The sequence below is a fragment of the Copadichromis virginalis genome, linkage group LG12 (assembly GCF_057382275.1).
Source record: "Copadichromis virginalis isolate Kocher_CV1m ecotype Utaka linkage group LG12, C_Virginalis_male_GT1.1, whole genome shotgun sequence".
Classification (NCBI taxonomy): domain Eukaryota; kingdom Metazoa; phylum Chordata; class Actinopteri; order Cichliformes; family Cichlidae; genus Copadichromis; species Copadichromis virginalis.
In genome coordinates, this window is record NC_140629.1 from 37,995,023 (window position 1) to 38,018,180 (window position 23,158).

The window sequence follows — 23,158 nt, forward strand, 5'->3', positions numbered from 1 at the left end:
TAAAAAAATCAGTTGAATTAAAATGAAATTAGTGCCTGGGCCTGCAAATTATATCTTACAGCAGGTTTAAAATTATTTATACCATAAACTAAAATATTACATGTTTGGCTACAAACAAATAATATGAAATAATTGACCTGTAAATAAAAAACTTGAGTTTTTTTCTCAAACAAAAGACAATTTTGTTGTGTAACATAACCAACGGGACTCTCATAACTTTGTTTATTCTAATCTTCTTTTTTCTCATGCATGGAAGAGGTTTAGTTTAAAAAGTGCAAAAAAAGGGACCCCCCTCCCCCCAACAGCTGAACAAAGATATAAACTATAAACAAATGGCAAAGTTGTGCAGGTTGCAATGATTGCCTGAAACTGTCTGATTAATTGTACTTGTTGAAAAGCAAGCTTATGGTTTCTTCATTCTCATGCGGCTTGCCCAACCTGCAACCATTATCTCAGTTCACAAAGATGAGGGTCAACAACCAAACATCTTAGGTTGAAATAAGAATATGTCTGATAAAGGTGAGAAGCCATAACAACATGATGAGCCTCACAAAAGACTGTAGGTGATGCAATCTCCCACACAAATGGGGCTGCCAGGCCAGGTGTGGAGAAGAGGAGACAAACAAACCTCTTATGGATTTTGCAGAAGATTATTTCATTTAGACTATACATTATACTATACTATACTACTATACAGCATAATTTGAAGGACAATCGTTTACTTTCAGAATGGCTGAGGTTCAGGGCCTAGAGTAGGTCATCTACTAACTGCAAGGGTGGTAGTTAAATCCCTTGCTGATCCACTCTGCATGCCAAAGTACCCTTGGGTAAGATACTGATCCTCGAGTTGCTCGATGCATTTAAATGTGAATGTTAGACAGAAAGCGTTTAAACGTAAAACTAAAAAAAACTCATATGAACGGGTGAATGAGACATGCTGTATAAAGTGCTCTGAGTACCAGTGTTGAAAATCACTATACAAGAACCAGGCCACTTTCCTTCCCAATGAGATTTAAACTCCAGTTCAGTTTCAGTGAGAATTGCATATGCTGAGCTCCACCTACTGGTTTCCTGATGTTATTGCAATGGCCAAGACAAAGTTACCCACAGGAACTAAAGCTGACATGACGTTAATGTGAATAGGCCCGAATCCAATCCAGCCCTGATTTGTACAGCCTTGAGCTCTATGGATAAAGATTATGTCAGTTAGTTATCCAGCTATCTTTCAGTTCCATTCAAGCCCTTAAAAAACGCTCCCACTTGTCTTTATTTCATTTATGTTATTCTTTAACATCAACAAAAATATAAACTGTTCAAATATGTACAAAATCATGTATTGTTGTAACTGAATTTTAAGGCGGGAGAAGTTTCACATATCAATACGTGTCAATACATCACTCGCACTTCTAACTTTAGCTCTATAATCAGAACAATGGTTTGGCTTTTTATCCACTTACATACAGTGGCTGTTGTAGACTCTGTTAGGATCTCGGAAAAACCCACAGAGGGATGCGGTGGGTTCATCACTGTGTTCATCATCATTATGTTACAAATAATCTGACACCAACAGAAAGATTGCATGCTCAGTCACATCACACAGGATGCTCTGTTAGCTAAGTCAAAGTCAGAATAAAGAAAAGAAATAATGTCGTGCTACAGGAAGCTCTAATATTCAAGTGTCCCCAACATTTAAGGATAGACTATTTACCATTAGATTTAATTGTTATGTGCCTAACTCACTGATTTGTTGCTTCGATTGCTTTCATTTCTCCTCTTTTCTCTTTTTTCTTCATCTTTCTTTTTTATCTTGGTGTCAGATTGTTAGATTTAAATTTTTTACACAATCATCATACATGCCACTTGCACAGAGTGAGTGGAGTCAAGTGGGGCTCTCTTTAGAAGGTCGGGTCTCTCATACTTTCACTGCAAACTTTGCACACTCTGCCGCTGCTGGAAAGTTAAAGTTTGTCCGTCTTCAGCACCACACACTGGCATCACTAAGCAATTGACTGGTTCAGAAAGAAGTCTCTTCTCTTCTGAACACCTGTGTATCATAGTGAATCTGCATCAGGTGCAAGCAATCTGTCTGTTTCCTGTCAGTTGCTTTGGAACCGAGAACTTTGATTGGCTGTCAAGAGAAGATAAATTGGGTGCCTTGACCCTACCTGATACTGTGCTGCAGAAGGAGGGAAGCAGAGTTGTAGTTGTTTTGTGCTGGGTTAACAGACGCTAGATTGGGGCTTCTCAAGTTTATACCTGATATTATTTCTGCTTGAAGCAATGAGCTTTATATTTTGGTAATCTCAAATAATTCTTTTCCTGAGATTTATGATTTTATTTGATGTGATCACAATAGTTTGTTCAAATATGTTTTTGTTTTAGTGTGTTGCTGCCATGGGTACTTCTTGTTGGGGAGCTTCAAGCAAGTATGAAACGTAAGTCTCATGTGAAGCTAGAATTTGAGTTAAGTATGACAAACATGGTTATTCACTATTAAATTTCATCTCTTTTCAGCTTCCTATCTTGGCTTTGGAAATCTTGATGCCAGTAAGCAGGTCTCGGGTGACCAGCTTCATCAGTTGCCACACTGGTTCCACCCTCTGCGCCAGGACCAGGCCCAGCCTCAGCCTCGGAGCTCTCTGGCTCCTAGCTCTCAGCCCAAGGTCCAACCCCAGTCTCGCAGCTACCTCCCCCAGCCATTGCTGCAAGCTCATGGTTCTCAACCACAAGTCCAGCCCCTGTCACAGCCCCTGGTGCAGGCTCGCAACTATCAATCTCAGCCACAGGTTCATAGTTACTGGGCTGAGGCCTATCCTCAGCTGCAGATTCGCAGTCAAGGCCATCCTGAGATCCAGGGTCCCCCCCAGGTCCGTCCCCACACCCAGCCTCGGAGCTTTCAGAATCGTGCCCAAATCCAACCACAGCCTCGCAGGATTGAGGGCCATCCCAAGACCCAGATGCAGCCTCAGCCTCGTACCTTTCAGGGCCAACCACAGACTCAGCTGCAGCCTCGCAACTTTCAGGGTCATCCTCAGGGCCGTCCCCAATTCCAGCTTGAGGGTCATCCCCAGAACCAGTTGCAGCCTCACAGCTTTCATGGCTATTCCTACCAGCCACAGCCTCGCATCTATCGTGGCTATCCCCAGGCTCAGCTGAAGTCACAGCTTCAGCCTCGTAGCTTTCAGGGCCATCCCCAGGTACAGACCCAGCCACAGCCTCGCAGCTTTCAGGGTAGTTCCCAGATCCAGACACAGCCTCATAGCCATCAAGGCCATCCCAAGACCCAGCCACAGCGCCAGACCCAGCCACAGCCTCGCAGCTTTCAGGGCTATGCCCACCAGCCACAGCCCCATAGCTTTCAGAGCCAGGCCCAGAACCAGCTGCAGCCCCGCAGCTTTCAAGGCCAGGCTTATCCCCAGGCGCAGCCACAGCCTCGCAGCTTTCAGGGCCATCTCCAGGTACAGACGCAGCCACAGCCTCGCAGCTTTCAGGGCCATCTCCAGGTACAGACGCAGCCACAGGTTCGTACCTTTCACGGCCATCCCCAGGGCCATCCCCAGGTCCGTCCCCAGACCCAGCTTCGTAGCCATGAAGTCCATCCTGAGACCCAGCTGCTGACCCAGCCACAGCCTCGCAGCAATCAGGGCCATCCCCATGCCCAGCTGAAGTCCCAAATGCAGCCCAGCAGCTTTCAGGGCCATGCCCATCCTCGGGCCCAAATCCAGACCCAGCTGCGGCCTCGCAGCTTTCAGGGCCAGGGCCATCCCAAGGCCCAGACCCAGCTGCAGTCTCTCAGCTCTCAGCCTGAAGGCTATCAGGCTGACTCACTGCCACAACCTCGTAGTTCTCCGGCTCAGCCCCAAGACCAGCTGCATGCTAGCAGTTCTCAGTCGCGGGGCCACTTAAAGCCTCGCAGTCATCATGCTCAGGCCAAGACACAGCCTCATAGTTATCCAGCATATCCACATGCCCATTCTTACTATCAGACTCAAATCCCAATACAGGCACGCAGCTATCAAATGCGTCCTCGGATGATGCGTTACCAGCACAGACCTCATCTTCAGCCTTGGGTCAGGGCAACTGGCACAAACCACCAGATTCTGCAAGGGGCTTAACCGAAGAGGTATACTCCATAAAACTAGTTGGTGTTTACTTTGTCGTTTTTTGTTTTTTTTCCTCTTTCCCTTTAGAACCTGCATAAGCTCAACATCACTAATTATCTTTCTCATTCCAGGGCCAACATCAGAAGATGGATCATTAACTGCATGGATACAATTAAACTGATCTTTAGGGGAAATGTAAATAAATCTTTCTAGATGAGTCTGTGTGTGGGCTAGCTTATTTATACTTTATAGTAATATCTCACAGTTGTGAGAGCAGGTGGTGCATGTTTCAAATTTTTAGCTCAAACTGAAGCCATTCATGTGCAGCACTATGGCAGGCAAAGAAGATCTGCTCTGAAAGCACAGGTGATGCGTAATGACCTGCTCTTCATTTTGCTGGTGACCCAGTTCAACTGGAACTTTTTTTCTTTTTTTTTTTTTTTTAAAGGGTGGGGGGACCCAGGCAAAGAACCCTACTGTACAGAACTTAAACAAAATAGAGACTTTAACATTGGTTCTGCATATAGAGCCAAAGTTTACATTTTTTTTTTCAGCATGTAACTGAAAACGTATGAAATCTTGAATACTTTTTTGCACCTTTTATTTCCAGATTGCTTTTAACTTAAAAGAGAAAATCCAACTGATTCAGAGCAGTATTCAGTCTGGTTACTAGATAAAGTCAGATTTTTGATGTGCACAGGCCTTCATGGAAAACTGCTGCATGCAGTGCACTCGCAATGCTTAACTCCCATGTTCCTTTTCAACAACCAGCAAAGCGACCAAATTCATCTCTTTATCAGTTAAGTATCCTCCAGGAGGTATGGATAGAACATAGGTGGTAGAAATAAGATTGTTCATTATAAGCTTTGAAAATGTGCATGTCTCTGATAATTCCCTTGACTGATGAAATGCTGTTTGTCCAAATTGTGGTTTTGGTGGATCTTGTTAAATTGCTTTGAGATGTGGAGACTGCAGGCCTGTGACTAATTCCATTTTGTTTGGCAATCCCTCCAAGTCCTTAGCAGAGGCATTCCATGTTTTTGAACTTCACAGCACATTTAATCTATCAACTGTTTCCTATCCAGCATACAGTGTTCCTACACGTCCATGCTTATGTTCTGCCATTAGGTGGCACCATCTGACATGAAACTTGAGACTGTCATGGACATGTTGGGACTAAAAGACAAATACTGCTGGGACTAGAACATTTTAATAGTTTTTTTTTTTTAAACTATAAAACCAGTTTCCCTTAAATGGCAAATGTCAGGATAGATTCTTTAAGGAACTGCTTTCTAGAAAGTTGCTTTTAACTGAAATGACTTTACGCTGTCTCAGAAGTATAACTTGTGCTATAATGATATATTAGAATGAGTTAAAATTCTTCTATATCTCCTGTTTAAAATGACAGTCACATTTTAAGGTTTTAAAGTAACAACAAAGTAACACGTAATGACAGCTGCAGCTTAAAAGTTATATAATTTCCGGTCACACTAATGCTCAGACGTGTGTGTGTGTGTGTATATATATATATATATATATGTGTGTGTGTGTGTGTGTATGTATGTATGTAAATTAAAAGGTTAAAAAAATACAGTTGAAAACTGACATTAAGCCACCAAAAAGTCAGCTGTGAATGCAGCTTGAGTCACTGCAGCAAAAGGTTGATCCTGCAAGAAAGGCCAGAGGGCTGAAGAGGCGAGCCTAGTGATTGTTTTGTCCTGCCTCCCTTCAGCTGTGGCAGATGGCCCCGCCCCTCCCTGAGCCTGGTTCTGCTGAAGGTTTCTTCCTGTTAAAAGGGAGTTTTTCCTTCCCACTGTCACCAAGTGCTTGCTCATAGGTGGTTGTCTGAACATTGGTGTTATTCCTCTGTAGTATTTTTAATCTTGAGGTGCCCGTTGCTGGGATTTGGTGCTATATAAATAAAACTTAACTGCATTGAATAAAGACCGCCAGTCTCCAGAGGGGTTTCTGTTTCAATAGTCACTACAAGCACAACTGGTTATGTTAGTGTTAAATCATGCAATTTACATGCTACACTATGAAGTCCAGTGTCCAAAGAACTCCCCGAACATCTGCGCAGTTAATTGTATTTGGTCTAGTTTAGGCCATGTGTCACCAGATCCTATCATTTAACAGCATAATACATTTAGTAAGCCAATCTTCTTTAGTTGATTTCTTATTAATTTTTTTTGTTTTGTTTAATTTTTGTACATTTGTTTTTTTAATTAGCTTCTTTACATGCAATATTGCTTTGACTCTGAGTCTAGTAATTGCATTGGCAGTAGTGATGCGTTATTGTTACCTAACAATAATAAAACTCATTTTAATCTTGTCTCCATTAATTTCAAACACAGATCTTTAGACAACCATTCTGTGAATCAAACTGGTTGGCATAGTGACCACTAAGCATTTAATTGTAGAATAACTCAAACAATAAATGCAAAGCTACCAGATGGTAACCAGAATGTGTCGTTTGCTTTATGGCAATTTTGAAATAAGATTGTGGCTTTGATATTGTTCAAAGTGTTTCACAACAAAGTCCCACAACACCTGTGAATCATGATGAATCTGGTCCAGGTGCAATCAATCCACCTGTTTCCAGTCAATCAGATGGAGGGCAAGAACTTTGACTGGCTGTCAAAAGAAGATAAATTATGTGCACTGGACCGCTCCTACAACTGCACCACCGAAGGAGGAAAGCAGATTTTTTTTTGTTTTTTTTGGGTCTAGCTGCCTTTCTGCATGCATTTAGGTCACTGATTGAAGCTATGAGACTATTATGGTACTATTTTGTGCCCCCATACAATGGCTATGTCCATTTGAAGTGACACAGGGTTACTTAAACCTGTATTCTTTTCTAGTGCGGTGCTGCCATGGCTACTCTGTGTGGGGGAGCTTCAAGCAAATGTAAAATGTAAGACAACATGTTGACTCAAACTACAGCTTAAGTAGAAAATGACAAAAGAACTATTTCACTTGTGGCGTCGATCTGAAATTTTCTGTTTTCAGCTTTGTATCCTGACTCTGAAACTGCAGATGTGGTAAAACCTCAGCAGGCCTCAGGTTACCAGTCCAACCTTCAGCTCCAGCTTCCCAACTACCGGCCCTGGTCACATTTCCAGATTCCTAATTATCAGTCCTGGTCAGATTCCCAGATTCCCAATTACCAGTCCTGGTTGCGTTCTGAGGTTCCCACCTATAAGCCTCGGTCAAATTATCAGATGCCCAGCTATAAACCTTGGTCACATTACCAGATTCCCAACTATAGGCCTTGGTCACATTACCAGATTCCCAACTACAAGCCTAGGTCACAACACCGGGTTCCCAACTACCAGGCTTCGTTGCCGTCCCAGGCTTCCAGGTATCAGGTTTGGCCTCGGTCCCTGGTTCCTGCCCACCAATACCAGGTTGGATTACAGGATCAGGCCTTCCAAAGCAGTACTCTGCCTCAAAGTCAGGGCACACAGAGAAAGCCTCAGACTTGGAGGCAAGTACAGAATTCCCAGCACAGGTTTCCGACACGTACCCAGAGGCAGGGCTCTCAGCGCAGGCTTCAGATTGAGACCCAGAGGCAGGGCTCCCAGGATATCCTTCAGACTCAGCCTCAAAGCAGAACGTGGCCTTATCCTAGGGGCAGGGCTTTTCCCATAGACAACCATCAAGCTTGGAAATAGGCTTAATTAGCACACATGAGGATGCTCAAGGTAAGAATGGCATTTACTTTCTAATCTACTGTTGTGCTTTTAACATAAGATCGACACCCTAAATTATCTTTCTCATTTCAGATATGTCAGAAAATGCATCTTTAACTACTTGGACCCAATTAAAATGATCTTTGTAAAAATAGTAATAAAAAACTTCTATTTGTTTCTTGCTGTGAAGCAAATCTCTATAGTTCAGTCCTGGAATTGAGAACTTATGCACATGCTGTGCTGAAGTCTTGTCTCAGAGGCCAAACTGCTGATGTACTTTACAAGCTTGCACCTACTACAGACACGTGTATCTGCTCAAGTAGGATGACTGTCTTGACTCCATACAGTGAAGGAAGATGGAGAGTGTGGTATTGGGTGGGGTTGCTCTATGTTGGGATGGAGCACTGCTTAGCATATTTTATTTTGGGTATCGTGCCTTTTTTACATCTGCATTTAATATTCATTATGTTGATGAGCAGAATGAATGTTCAAAATCATGCTGTACTTGAAATTACTTACTGTATAATTTGTTTCTCCTCTTCTGTAAAATACCTCAAATTGTGCAATATTTAAAATGACTTCTGCACTGCCAAAAATGACTTGCGCATCAATTAAAATCCTTACAGACTTTAATCACTTTACTGAAATATATAATTCTTTGTTTGTTGTAAAAACTTTACTCGTTAACCCTTTATTTTAGCGTACGTGCCCTTAAGTATTAGTAGGTAAACATAATTACTTTGTAATTTTAAATACAATAGAATGAAGTTCAATTTAATTACAAAGGAATTACGTGTTTAGTCGCGGTCATATCATAAAGTGTTGCCAAGTTTTCTTTTGGCATCACTTAATACTGTACTGTTTTTCCCTTCTTTTTGTCAGTGAAGCAGGAAACTAGGATTTGGGCATGGCAAGCTGAATTCAACATTTCAAATGTGGCGTAAAGTGTTATGAACCACAGGAGGACAATTGTATGCTCGAGCTGATAGCCCAGATTCCTACTTTGCCTGTGACATTTGAACGCAGCACAAGTGCCGCCCCGCTCTACCGGATTTCAGCCGGTAGGCACTCGTTTTCTGCCAGTGACAGTCATCCCTTTAAACCCTAAGGACCTCCTGGATTGTCCACCTGCCCGACATCTGTCCCTTTCCTCACCGCGCGGCGCGATGAAGCGGAAACTGAGCGACATTTAGGAGCAGTCTAAAGGACTTCTGTGCAACAGGCACCTGGGCTGCAAACTCACTGAAGGCTGGTCGGAGGAACTGTTGCACAAAATCCCGCTGCGATGTCTCTGCTGTGCGTTAGAGGTATGCTCTCACTTCACAGCTACAGGTTATCGTTTCAACAGGAGAACTCATGGATCTGCTCGTGTGAGGGTTTCTTAAACAGGCGAAGTTCTCACGGAAAAGATTTTATATATAAAACACAAAAACTTAGATGAAAGAAAAAAGGAAGGCAGAATATTTGAGGGCAATACTGTAACATGATTCTGAAACTATCCAGTTGTGAAGATACAGAGCATAACATCAACTTTAAGTGTTTCCCTGAAAGGTGAATTTAAACCTCATTTGCCTCCAGTGACATTTAGTGTAACACTCAGGCTGGATGCTGACTTTAAAAAAGGAAAATCACAGTTAAGTGAGAGCGTTTGGTCATTATCGATGGCTATGTGCGCATTAATGTTTTGTTGTTATTCTATGGTGCGATATTGCGAGTCTGAAAAGTTACGCTGTGGTTAAATCGAGCCATAGTAATCAGTGCTCAATGCCAATGCTCACCAAAGAGCACTCTCAGTTTTCACCTGTTAAGGTATTAGCTTTGTATCTAAAGGAGGATGGATTTAGTCTGTTAGGCTATACCCAAACATAAGAGGGACATTTATTTCTGAAACTATTAAAAATCATAGACTCGTTTTTCTGAATGAAAAAATGCTCACAAAATGATTGAAGTTTGTTTTCTTCCTGTTATAGTAACATATGCTTGATTCTGATAGGAGGTCTTCTGGCCCTGATTTTTACCCATTTCGTTGGCATATTTTTATGATTATTGTTTTTTGTTTTTTTTTGGTTTTGTTTTTTTAGCTTTTCATTATTGTTCTTGAACTTTAATTTGGATTTCCATTTATCCGAGATTCTATGATTATTTTAGCGTTCCAAGTCCTGTTTAGAATCATCATTATAGGTCAAGTAGTCTTTGAGTTCTATTATATTTGGTCCTTGGTGTTTTTGGTGATCGTAGCCTCCACCGTGTTTCTCGGTGTTCAGTTGAGTGTCAGTGGCTTGTCACTGTGTCTAGTTGGCTACTTCCTGTTTGATTTTGTCAGTCTCTTTTCTTCACCTTAGTTTTACTACAGGTGCCTCATGTCTCAGTAGTTTGAGTTCAGCTGTGTCTTCTTACCTTTATGTTTCCGTTTCCCTGTGCATATCCTCGGCTACAGTGCAAACAAGGCTGGAACACGTGTCTCCATGCCGTTTTCAGACTTGATTTGTGATCTGGAGCTACATCAGTAAAAGCTCGGTTTTCTGATTCTTTCAGGTGGATTCTTAGCAGCCTACATTTGGGTCACTTATACTCTTAAATGACATGAACCTGAAAACTGTCAATACTACATGTTAAAATAGTTTAAAACTGGATTCATAACATAACTTAGGACTGTATACTCTCACCTGACCGTTAAGACTGCACATCTTCAATACGGTAAGAGGAAGAAAATAGATTAATCAGTGGCTATTTCTTTGTAATTTGCTGTGGCAAGAACACATTTTATGTATTTGCTGACATTTGGTACTTTAAGGTCTTTATCCTTAAGCTGACTGAGCCCTTTAAGGTAGCAGGTTATAGATCTCTGCAGGGACATTATTAATAAAATGTGCACTTCCTCCTTCATCGTTCAGCGTTCTCTTTCCACGTGAACTGCCCCCCGAGTTGCCCTGAAGCAAGTCACTTGATCTGCAGTTGTTCAACTAAAGCTGATGAGCGATGTGAGATTTTAATGTCTAAGTAAAAGAATAAGAAATGATTTTGGATATTTTTTTGTTGAAAACCTGCATGTTTATCGGGTCTGACAAAGTTTGATTCATTAAAGGTTAAAAAGCCGGCGCTTCCCCTCACCGCCAGTTTATTAACATTTTTGGCTCCTTCCCAGATCACAAATTGCTCTTCTCTCGCAGACATGCTGATTGATTTTTCACACCATCAAACTATTGTCTGGCTATCTCCAGCTCTCAGCCCCTGGTGTATTGTTTCTCACTGATCATTTCTGACCATTTCTCATCTTTGGGTGCGAGTGCTGCCTGAGGATGAAAGGCCACCACCACCTCCACCCAACTCCTATTACAGAGTGATGAGATGAGGGTGAGGCTGGAGATGGAGGGAGTGAAGCACACCTGGGTCGCAGTGGGCTCAGACAAGTGGAATTATAAAATAATCTAATTTTGTTTCATAGCTTGCCCTGGGATTGAGAAAGAGTGCTTCATGCTCACATAAAAGTTGTTACTTGTTCAGGTTAGCATGAACCCTGGACTCGGCTTTTTAAGCTTTGCTGTTTCACTCAGAAGGACAGAAATATGGATTCAAATCAGTCATGACATTGTCCCACAACATCTGGACATATACGCCAGAAATGTTCACTACATCATCTTTATAAAGTGCAGATTTGTGAGTGCTTGCAACTTGTTTCTGCTGCCCAGATGAGGCCATAAATATCAGTTATTGCAGGTCTGACTTAGGATGGACTCAAACACTCATCGAAGCGGCGATTGAAGTAAATGCATCTTATAAATATGAGTGGATGTGTGATTCTCAACACAAGTGAATCTACATAATATGTCATCTGACTGTCCTTTAAACAGTATTTCTTTTCCTTTTTAAAAAAAAATCTGAGATATTCCATCATCTGACTTTCACAGACGCATCAAATCTTTTATAAAGAATATATTTTTAGATGCCAGACTAGAATGGTTTAATAGTAAACAACAACACTGTCAGAAATAGGAAGTAAACCACAGTTTCCCATGTGAAAAGCTAATGTTTTGTTAACTTGTCCAGCCCATCATTGTTTCTTTGCAGATTCAGTGCTTTATAATGTCACCTGAATTCTTCCTGAGATAATCTCCCTTTTTAATGGAAAGGTCTCGAGGGGTCAAGCTTGGTGGCCTTTCTTTGTAACGCTAATAATAGACTTGGAACTTTACCTAGTATCTCCTTGCATATGCAGACAGTAAGGTGAGAAACATGAGCTACAGGCAAATAAGGAGAAATAACCTCACAGGAACGAGCAGCGAACAAAAACAAACAGTCTATAGTATTAAGATTCACGCTGTCAAAGAGCAGTCCTTGGACATGCATGACCCCACCTCCTGTAATGTGTGCTCTTTACTCTGCTTTTAGGTAATTTCTGCATAAAAGTAAATTTAGCTGCTTTAAAATTTCCACAATCCTTATGTTTTTTCCCTGTTTCTATGGTTTAAAAACTGCTTGGTGTAGTTTAAAGTGATTATATTGGACTAAAAAGAGCCTTTCTTGGCGTAAAACGTCAGACGCTGACAACATATGATGTCTTCAGGCTGTTCAGGGACAAGAGATGTATCTCTGTGTGATGAGCTGGGAAATGCTCTCTCTGCCTGTGGTAAATGTGTTCTTTGGCAGTTTTCTTGTCTATGATGTACCTGACATGCTATCAGAGAAGCCAGTCTTTCCATCTCTTAAAGGAAGTGCCTGATATAAACCCTGACGAGTGGCATTCTTTCTTGGAAGCTGTGATACCTTTCAGAGGCTCATTTCCTCATTCCTGGTTGTGTTGAGCGCCCTCAGAACCTGCATGGTGGCTTGCAGATCTCTGCAGGAAGTGAACGGCTGCAGAAACGAAAGCAGGATGGGAGGACACAGCTTCTGACAGCTCAGTCAGTACCCACTCCTAGCTATTTCTGGATAGCAATTATCAGTGGAATAAATGCATACACTGATGGCATTGCATAATTTGCTCAGTGTTGAGTAAGGTTACTGTGAAGAAATTGGATTAGAGGAAATTATCCGGCAGTAATAGAAGATAAATACGTGCAGGTCGACTGTCAGGCATTTGGAGAAAGCAGAGTGGCATTCAGTCTCAGCAGATCGGCACAAAAACTGGAGCTTGTGCTGATTTTATTTATGTTTTTTTTTTTTTTTTAATGGCCTGGTTTGGATTCATCCATTCAAGGTGATAACTAAAACCATTTTGTAGGCCACCAGATGAGGGCAAAGGTGAAGGCAGACCAGGTCAGCCAGTACACTGGCACACACTGTAGTGAAATGACAGGGATGCAAGCAAAGCTTCAGCGGCCAATCTGTGGAGGCGGGGGTGGGGATAGAGGGGAAATAATCCCCATGCCATCTGCTGCTTTTCCTATCCTGCGTGGTTATGCTTGTATACGTGTGTGTATGTTGGACTGCAGCTCACATGGGCCAGAGGACTTCACTTCCTCCTTCTCTTTCCCTCCCTGTCATGATAAGGCTATTTCCTGCTACGAGCATTGGCTCAGTCTAACAGTTTCTCTTTACACTTAATCTTTGCTACTGGCCACTTGTCTCAACTCAGGTCGAGGAGTGCTCAAAGAAGTACACTCCAAGACGATTGTGACATGAAATGCAGAGAAAATACAGACACAAAACTGCGTTCACCTGATTTTTCTGCTCTTTGCAGAAATTGGTGCTGTCTCAGCACTTTTTCTTCTCTTTTTCTTTTTTCTTACAAAGGCGGGAGTTTTGATAGTGATTGGTGATTCTTATTGCAGTAAAAACATCAGTTGGCACATCACCACACGTATTTGTAATGACAAATATGTGTAAACCAGCATCCGTCCATTTTTTTTGCACTTATCTGAAACAGAATTGGATCAGTATTAGGCTAAACGTTCCTAACATCACTGTTTTCCAGTTACTCCTGGAAAATCCCGAGATGCTCCCAGGGTAGATGAAATATATATTTAATATCTCCAAAGACTTCTGGTCTCCCCTCAGAATCTCCCAGCTGAAAACAGTGAAGGTGCAAGGAGTAGAGATGGTGAGAGTACATGAGTTTAAATACCAGGGCTCAACCATCCAAAGCAATGGGCAGTGCACAAGAGATGAGAAAGAGAGTGCAGGCAGGGTGGAGTGGGTGGAGATGAGTGTCGGGGTGATTTGTGACAGAATGATAGCAGCGAGACCTGCTATGGTTTATTATTTGGAAACCGTGGAGCTGGCAAAAGACAGGAGGACAAGCTGGAGGTGGCAGAGCTGAAGATGCTTTTTACTGGGAGTGACCAGAAAGGACAAGATTAGACATGAGTACATCAGAGGGACAGCTCAGGTCAAGCTCTTTGGCAACAAAGTTACAGGAAAAGAGGGAGACCACAGAAATGATCCATGGATGTATTGAAGGAAGCTGTGCAGAGGATGCTAGGGATGGAAGTACATGATCCACTGTGGAGGCCCCTAAAGAGAAAACCAAACAAGAAGAGGACAAAGAGTATTTAACAGTTCATGTGCACTGCATGGTTTTACATAGGTGATCGTAAAAGTTGTAATATTTCAATTAGGGCGCAGTGTTGTGGTAAGCACCACCGTTTCACAGCAGGTGGGTTCTGGGTTCGAACCTTATGGTTACCTGAGGCTCTATGTGTGGAGTGTTCTCCTGTGGCTTTCCTCTCACAGTCCAAAGACTGTTGGTTAGGTTCATTGATGACTCTGAATTGGGTGTAGATGTGATTGTGTGGTTGTCTGTCTTTCTGTGCTCAGCCATGTGATGGCCTCTTCCCTCGGTGACATCTGGGATGGCCATGATCGCTGTAAACCTAAGATAGACAAGGTGGAAAAAAATCAACATATGAAGGCTTCTGGGATGAAGCGTTATGACTCCTGGATTCTGGATTCTCTTTGCGCTCATCACAGTGACCACAAAGGTTAGATACTGATAAAACTGATTTAATGTCATTGTTTTTATTGATTCTTATCGTTTCCTGGTCAATTTTCTTGAATTAAAAAAAAATAGACCTGCAGAGGTTTGAAGGGTCAAAGTAATTGTGCAAAAACTGATCAGGAAAAAGGGGTTGGATGTAACTCAGGAATGCAGAAGTCCATAAGTTTCATTTCCTTATGAATGCAGGTCCTAGAAAAACACGGAGGATCTAAAACTGGTTTTAATCCTGGTTTGTAAACTAGGTTTGTGAGTTCTGATTTGTTTTAGACCCCAGATATTGATCGATTGGGACTCTAATTTGTGTTTGTGATGAATACATGTTGATACACAGTGAACAAATGAAGACAAGCACTCAGGTAATGGTGCGACTGTATGTGTCTGTGGTAATGTCATGGTCTATAAAGCCCTCGTTCCATGATCCACTCATACTGGATCACTCGTGGACTTTCAGTAGCGTCTCTCTAATTGGCTCATTACCGTGGAGAGGTAGGGAGACGGTCTCTTTTAATTTGCGTTTATGCAGGATAATATGTGGTATACATGCTAATGTAAACACAATGAGGCACTGGCATTGAAACAGATAATTAAATGAAGGAATGTGTATGCCCACAACACTAAACTATACACAGAATATATATATTACAGCTTAACCTTGCAATATAAAGTGTCTTTAGATACAGTTCAGAGAAATTATGTTAATCCGTAAGCTGAATTTGAAGTGTTTGCACACAAACATACAGCCATATATGCTGCTAGCATAAAGCCCGAGCGTAAGCAGAAGCTTATACATGAGTAAAATGATCAAACATACTTCAGTCAGAGGATATTGACCAACCCATGCTAGATCCACAATAGTTGTATTTATTAGGTCGGCCTGGCGAGGTCCACGGGGGCTGTACATTAATGGAAGTGAGAGGGTGTTAATGACATGGCCAAAAGGTTTGCAACCTGTACGCTCTCAAACCCACCATGAGCTGAAGGACTGGAGCTAAAAATAGAGGCACAGTCTGGCCCCTTGTAATGACACTGCTATAGTCTGCGCCTGTCTGGCTGCTGAGCATGTCAGGTCTGCTGCTCCTGTTCAACACGTTTTATTAAGTGTTACTACACCTGAGTGATTGTGTGGTAATGTTATATTTCAAAGTAAAAGAATATCATATCTTTTATGTGCAGCTTTTCTTTAGATGAAAAGCGCATCATTGTAAAAGGGTGCCATCTTTTATTTTTAATGAAATAAACCCCCAAAGTATGCCAAACATAAATAAATATGCACAGATATGCTCAAGTTTCATGAGGGGTGCAGATGTCCTGTAGGTTGTCTGGCGGGGTGTTAGTCACAAACTGAGACCAGCTGGCAGAAAGAAGCAATCAACTTGTGTAGACTTTCAGATATAATTTAGGGTGTTTAAATATTGCATTTGACTATTTAGGAATTACAGCCATGTTTTCCCAACCTGATGAACAGTCTTGTGTCCAGCTGTGATCTGCTTTTTTCTCTTTTTTTAAATGAATTCATGACAAATTAAAGAAATAAAGATATAGAGCTGATTCCAGGCATTCGTGCTGAGTTTGGTTTAAGAGGTGTCCAAAGGGATGTAATTACAAGTGTGCTAACCTGGACTTGTAATGCTGACATTAGAACTTGGTCACTGGTGTTTGCTGATGATGTGGCTCCTGATAAAAGTAGCTTAATCAAATGATAACACTGGTTAGGTGTTGCTTCACAAGACAGAGGTAAAGTGGCCCAAAACTTCTAAGATCTCCATAAGATCACCAAATTTTCTGAGACTGTCGCCTGACCTTTGACCCAATCAAGCATGTCTTTCACTCACTGATGACAAAACTGAGGGAAGAGGATTCGTGAATGTTCGGGCACAGATTAGAGGTCGTGGATCCTGTCCAGGGCTCTCCTCTACACGGCCAGCTTCCAGCAAGTTAAAGTTGTGACGCTTCAGAGGCTCAAAAGTGTCTTTATTTCACCACCGAGACGCCATTTCCAACCCTGAGCTTCAAAGCTGCACTTTCATTGTCACTTCAAAGAGCTCAAACCTGAGACACCAGAGCAGATTGTAAGTGGTCACAGTCAGAGCTGCAGTCCAACAAAGAGAAGAATGTCATCGGGGTACAGAGGAGATGACAGAAAATCATTTTAGCTTTCAGAGTTTGTCAGATGTTGTTTTTTTTCTCTCCCATGTCAGGCTAAAAGTTCAGTCTTGGATAGTTGTTTTGGATATCGGTTACAAACGTGCATTCACTGTTCATGTAATTCATAGATGTTGTACTCCTGGTGAGAGCAACGTAACAAATATTTAGGCCTTACTTTCAAAATGTATTTGGATGAATTTTACATGTGATACGGAGAATAAACTTAACGCTTAAGTGAACGATGCATATCCGTAAGTTAAATATAGTGAAGCCCATAATTTGACTCAGTTTCTGTAGTTTAGCCTCTGCACGCAACCACAGTTGCAGCTTTACTCAAAAAAAAAATGTGTGAGGGGTTTAGAAATTACACCCATTTTTATACACATAACTCCATTTTTTAGAGGTTTAAAATGAATTGACCAAACTAACAGGATGTTAAATATAAAGATTGTTTTGTATTAAAAACATCTAACTTTGTAGTCAGTGTCTGTCTGAAATGTGGAACCTCTGGAGTTCACCAATTGTGGGTGGGTGCTAATTGTGGGTGTTGCTTCCTTGAGGTTCCTTGAGAAAACTTGTCTAGTGGGTTGAGATCAGGTGACTGACTTGGCCATTGATGAATATCCCACTCCTGCCTTCAGTGTAACCAGCGGTTTGCACCTTGTTGTAAACCTTCTGTATTTCCTTCCATGAAGGCGTCTTTTGATTGCACTTGGCTAAAGATTTTGCTTCCTGTCTGTTAGGTTTAGTTTGACCTAATGATTTGATGTGGAAACACCCAAAGACCCTGCGATGTGATATTATCATTATTATCATATTATCATACTTCACTCGCAATAAAATATAATTGTGCTTTTTAACATTTAGCAATATCTGAGTACTGAAATAACATACATACGGGGTGGCAGAGCAGGTCAGCCACTAATCAGAAGATCGGTGGTTCGATCCCATGCTGCCTCCTGGCTGCATGCCAAATATCCTTGGGCGCCACCGGGCCCTCTGACCACCGGCAGCCTCGCCTCTGTCAGTGCGCCCCAGGGCAGCTGTGGCTACAACGTAGCTTGCCATTGCCAGTGTGTGAATGTGTGTGTGTGTGAATGACTGAATGTAGTGCTTTGGGGTCCTTAGGGACTGAGTAAACAAATGCAGGCCGTTTACCATTATGATTTAGGCATGTTTCTGATAATCTAACAATTAGCCGTGATAAATCATTAAAAATCCCACATCTGTTGCCGTCCACTTTGACAGAAATTGACATTTAACTATTACATTTGTGCTCATCAACCTTCCTGTTATATAGGAATGTAGCCAGAATATAACCAGCGAGCTGCCTTTGCTCACTGACAAACACTCATTCAGATTGATGGCAACATGTTGGCAATCTGACTGCATTTGTAAATTAGACAGCAATCTTTTTTTAAACCTTTGATAATCTCTCTGAGAGCGAGTGCAGTCAGTTCAAGTCAGGCACCAGTTGGCTCTGAATTTGTGAAGCTAAGTGTGTCCAGTTGTTTTTTTTTTGTTCGCTGTTTTTTGAGCCAATTTAATTTAATTTTACTCGGCTACCGTTATCTCAGGACGATATGCATGTTTGTAGTATTCCTAGAGTAATGTAACTTTGTCCCTGAATGGATACAATATTGCAATTTTGCAATAGTATTGTGATACCATGCTGTATCGATTTCATTAAAAGAAAAAATCTACTTGTCCTGCTAATGATGACCTCCCTCTCTTTGGGCCTTGTATTTAAAATGACAATGAAAAGTTATATAATGCAAACCCTGAAAGTTCAGGATAGATACAAGATGGCTCAGTAAACTTGTTTTCAAGCAAACATAATTATATATTTTAAATTGGGCATTTAAAGAACCAAATGAAATATATTATCAAGCCTGCTGTGCTTGAATATAAGCTTCAGTATAAGCATTGTGTTGTGCAAAAACAATGTCTTGTCATCCACGTCCTCCATTGCGTATGGAGACATTACAGATGTGTGTTTGAGTGCTCCTCAGTAGCAGCTTTAATCCAGTGCACTAGTCATCACACGAACATCAGCCTGCTCTTTTCCCCAAATGGGTTTTCTCAGTCTCTTTATTTTTTTCAGGTATTAAGAAAGAAAAAACTTTGTAAGGTTGAGAGTTAGCTACTGACCAATGAAAAGAAGTCTTTCTGCTTTCCTATGTCTCTTTTGTAATTCATCCACAGAACAATGTAGCAGGGTCTGGTAGATTTCAGCCCCGCTTAAAGCATTAGCTTGGAGGGATTATCCCACCAGCTAAACACGCGGTCACCAGCAGCACGCATCCTCTCATACAATCACTCCAGAGGACACGTGCCTGCTTTACTACCTCTGATCAGCCTCACCAACCCTGTAGCCCAGAGGGATGCTGACCTCTGCAAGCACTAAAATGTGACACTGACCATCGCTTTTTTATTTGTCCAGATCTTAAAGAGTGCTTCTGTCTGGTGTAGCGATGCACTTGCATTTATATTTTAGGTGATTTTTTTTTCATTACAAGCCTTTGTTTTCTGCCAGTTTGTCAGCACTTCCTGTTCGTTGCTGTCTTCAAAGAGAACATTGTATTGGCTGCGCTTCATTTGCATGAAGTTGAGGTTTAGGCTGCTTTAAACAAATCAGGATATCTTGTGCTACCCAACACCTGTAACACGCACTCAAAACTGGATCGCAACAAATTGGCGCTTTCGCGAGTACGTTTGCTGATAGTAATGTCATGTGATTCAGCTAATAACACAAGGATTTCATCATTTTTGAAGCCACGCTGAAAATACTCAGCAATCTGTGCATTCATGACTGGATGTAATACCGGTAGCTTAGCTGTAGCATTTGTACCTGAGGGTTTCAGCTTCCGGGCAACAAGGAATGACATCATTCACATAGATTACTGATTGGCAGCGCTAACTCGATATTTTGAGTCACTTTTTCTCACAATTTTGAGTTAATAACTAACTCAAGTCGAAATTTTGAGGGAAAAAAGTTGAAATGTTGAGAAAATGACTCGAAATTTCGAGTTATGGAGCCTTTTTTTTCCTTTAGTGGCGGAAACAGGCTTCCATACACATCAGACTAAGGGGAGAGGATGCATTTTTCCACCAGGCAGAAGTTCAGAACTCATTCTGATGTTGCATTGTCGCTCTCAGGTTTTGAAGGATTTTTTGATTGTGCTGCATCATTTTGATCCTTGGTGCCTTGTTTCAGAGATGACTCTGTGCTCAAATGTCACAAACGCACATCATCACATCTGGTAGGGCTTTAAATCCTTTGTACGTTATATAACGTCTAAGTATAAACTTTGCACAAGTCACATGTCCGACGCTGCCAATCATGTGTGTCATGATAAGGCTCTTTTTGATTTTAATTTGAATGAGCTGCTGATCCGGTTTTATCGACTTGAATCGAAACAATGTTGCGCTGTGCATTACCTCGGACTCAGGTGTAACACCTGACAGCTGCCATCTGTTGTCACACAGTTACAAATATGAGCTGTGTTGTTTTAATGTTGGTTTTAATGCTTCTCCGTTAGGAGCTGTGATTCTGAAAGGTGGCTCACTGGCAAACAGAGCCAACTTTACACTGAATATTTTGTAAAGTAAATTCAGAACATGTGAGCTAAAGTTTCAGAACACTTTTTACATTTATATAAAGCAGTGGCGCTACCCTTGAGTCACCTGTTTCACATTTATTTATTTTTGAATGAGACTAAATCACATCTTCTCTCACAGTGTTGGGTCATTCATACAGGTAGCGTCAGAGCCCAGTTGGCACTTGACCAACGAGGCCACTGTGAGCCTCTGCCGAGCTGGCACGACTGACACACAAAGCAAGCTGTGCTGACAGCCTAAGATAAATGACCTGTTAACAGTCTCTCTCTCTCTCTCTCTGTTTTTCTTATCACATCTCTCACTCTGACTGTGATTGAATGAGCATATTGATCTTCCTCAGTGAGAACATATGTCTAAACTGGATTTAAATAACTGAATTAGCCCTAAAAAGGCAATAAGCTTTCATACTGCTGCATAGTCAAATGACTGCAACAGATTTAAGGGAGGCCTGATTGAACTGCAGATCAATATCGGGGACTTTCAAGCCTGAAGCCAAGAACATGTTGGCATTTCAAGACTCTCTTGTGAATTTCAAGGCATTCTGGGTCACAGTACATTTAAAATCTCAGCTCTGTTTTTTTTTAAATATAAAATATTATTGAGTGCTTTTTTTTCTAGACAAATAACCCCTTTTTCTCTAAATGCTAGCTTATAATAGCAGTTTCTCAAATTTTTGTCATGCTGCTCTTTAGAGACTAATAATATTTAGTCCTCAGAATAAATACATTGATTGCAACACCATCAGGAACACAAGGTTTAGTTTTCACATAGTTCCTGTTGTGCAAACAAAAGTCGCTGCTTGATGCTTTGCTCAGCAAAAGTTTAAAATGCAACATTACAGTAAAGCCAACAAAACGCACAAAAATGTGTATACAGATGACATGTGTCAAACTCAAGGCTCTTTATACATTTTAATAAGGCCTGTGTATCACTTTAGGTTCTTAAATGTATCAACTGAGCTGGGAAACTGAGTAGAGCATAAAGAGAGCCCCATTCTGCTCGATTATTCTGTTTGAATCCACATAGTAGCAAAGACACGGAGTCATAGATGAAGAACGGTTGCTTCAGAAAGCTGGACTGAGAGGAGAAATGTAACTGCAGCATCATGTTTCCTTGAAAGTGAGCGAGCTGTAGTCATATTCAGGTTTGCGTGTTGCTGTAAAACTGTAATCAGAATACATTATTTTGCTTGGCTAAATGTTGTAAACCCCTCAGTCGTAAATGGCTGAGGAATATTGACATCAGCCTGCTGATCAGGCGGGTGGGGGCGTGGCCAACGAAGTTTGTGAACGCCATCGGCACACATTTGGGATTGTCGTGCCAACAGGTGCAGCTTGAACTAGTAACACAGTTGCTTTATTCCACCAATTACTGCGGCGCTAGTGTAGCTAATAGGATTACTGATTAGCAAAGAAGTAACTAAACATGTAACAGAAACAGAAACATGTCTCATAAACTCACATTTTATTCATGATAGAATGTAGAAAACCAATCAAATGGTTAAACTGAGAAAATGTACCATTTTAGGAAAAGTATTAGTCTATTCTGGATTTGATGACAGCAATACTTTTCAGAAGTTGTGACAGGGTGATGTTTACCACTGCGTAGCATGCACTCGTTCTTTTTTTTAACAACAGTCCAAAAACATCTGGGAACAGAGCAGCTGTTGGATTTTTGAGAAAGCAATGTTTTCCCATTCTTGTTTGGTAGAAGATGGATTTGTCTGTTTGTTTTGCGTGCAGTATTATGCGTGCAGTACCAGGACGGAAATAATAACCAAAACCTTCTTAAAAGCAAAATTCTACAGGGAGGAAGGGTTGTATCAGGAAGTGCATCAGGAATAAACTCTCTTCCAACTCAAACATGCAGATTTATCCACTGTGGAAATAAGAAAGCACCCAAAGTACCATCAGCCGTTCATCAAGGTGGAAGCTATGGCTTATAGTAAATTATGTGAAGTCACTGAAAAGATTCCAGTAGGATGTATGCAGTGAGAAATGTGTCCCATATCCTTCCACCCACAAGATAAACTATGAACTGTTTCTTATCACGGATGTGTGATCTCTATGAACGGTTCCAGTGTTTGGCTGGGTTAACTTATTCTAGGTTAATATTTATTTAGCAGATTGTGTCAGTGTCTTTTCACAACTCATTTCCTCGCTGATTGTTGATTCACACAGTCCATTCTTCCTGCAGCTATTGCAACAGTGCCAATACTGTTTCAACCACAATAATATACATCAAATATAAAAACTGTATTTGTTTCCTACAGTCATACAACACATTGAACTGTTATTTAATAGGCTTGGGGTTAATTTTATGAAATTTTATTGCACAATTTTATTTTTGAAGTACATCAACAATCAGGAATAAGAGTGTAGAGGGGTTAGAACATTGTTCAGTCCCTCAAAAATTAAATTCCATTGAAATATCTAAGAGTATATAATCCTGATGAGTCACAGAATCCTCTTCATCACATTGGGACTAATAGGTTTTTTCTCTCTTCTTCTTTCAGTAAAGAAAGCCAAACTCCACGGGCCCCCAGGTAAGAGCGTATTATTTTGGCTCTTTCTCTGCTGCGCTTTTTTTGTATATGCTATTTGTATTTCTACATTATTTCACATTAAGTCACTTCAGTGATCTCCAAAACCTGATACAGA

At 41.2% G+C, this 23,158-nt stretch overlaps 2 protein-coding genes across 2 annotated transcripts; both read left to right on the top strand.

Annotated features, from left to right (window-relative positions):
• The first annotated feature begins 2,280 nt into the window (after positions 1-2,280).
• Positions 2,281-4,291, top strand: LOC146697610 (uncharacterized). Its single transcript, XM_085474220.1, has 4 exons — positions 2,281-2,297; positions 2,383-2,435; positions 2,515-4,123; positions 4,235-4,291. The coding sequence occupies exons 1-3, from the start codon at positions 2,281-2,283 to the stop codon at positions 4,113-4,115; spliced, it is 1,671 nt and encodes a 556-aa protein (XP_085330346.1). The 3' UTR covers positions 4,116-4,123; positions 4,235-4,291.
• Positions 4,292-6,665: 2,374 nt separating this feature from the next.
• LOC146697611 (uncharacterized) lies at positions 6,666-7,777 on the top strand. The gene is made up of 3 exons (XM_085474249.1): positions 6,666-6,802; positions 6,965-7,017; positions 7,113-7,777. The coding sequence occupies exons 1-3, from the start codon at positions 6,666-6,668 to the stop codon at positions 7,775-7,777; spliced, it is 855 nt and encodes a 284-aa protein (XP_085330375.1).
• The last annotated feature ends 15,381 nt before the right edge of the window (positions 7,778-23,158 follow it).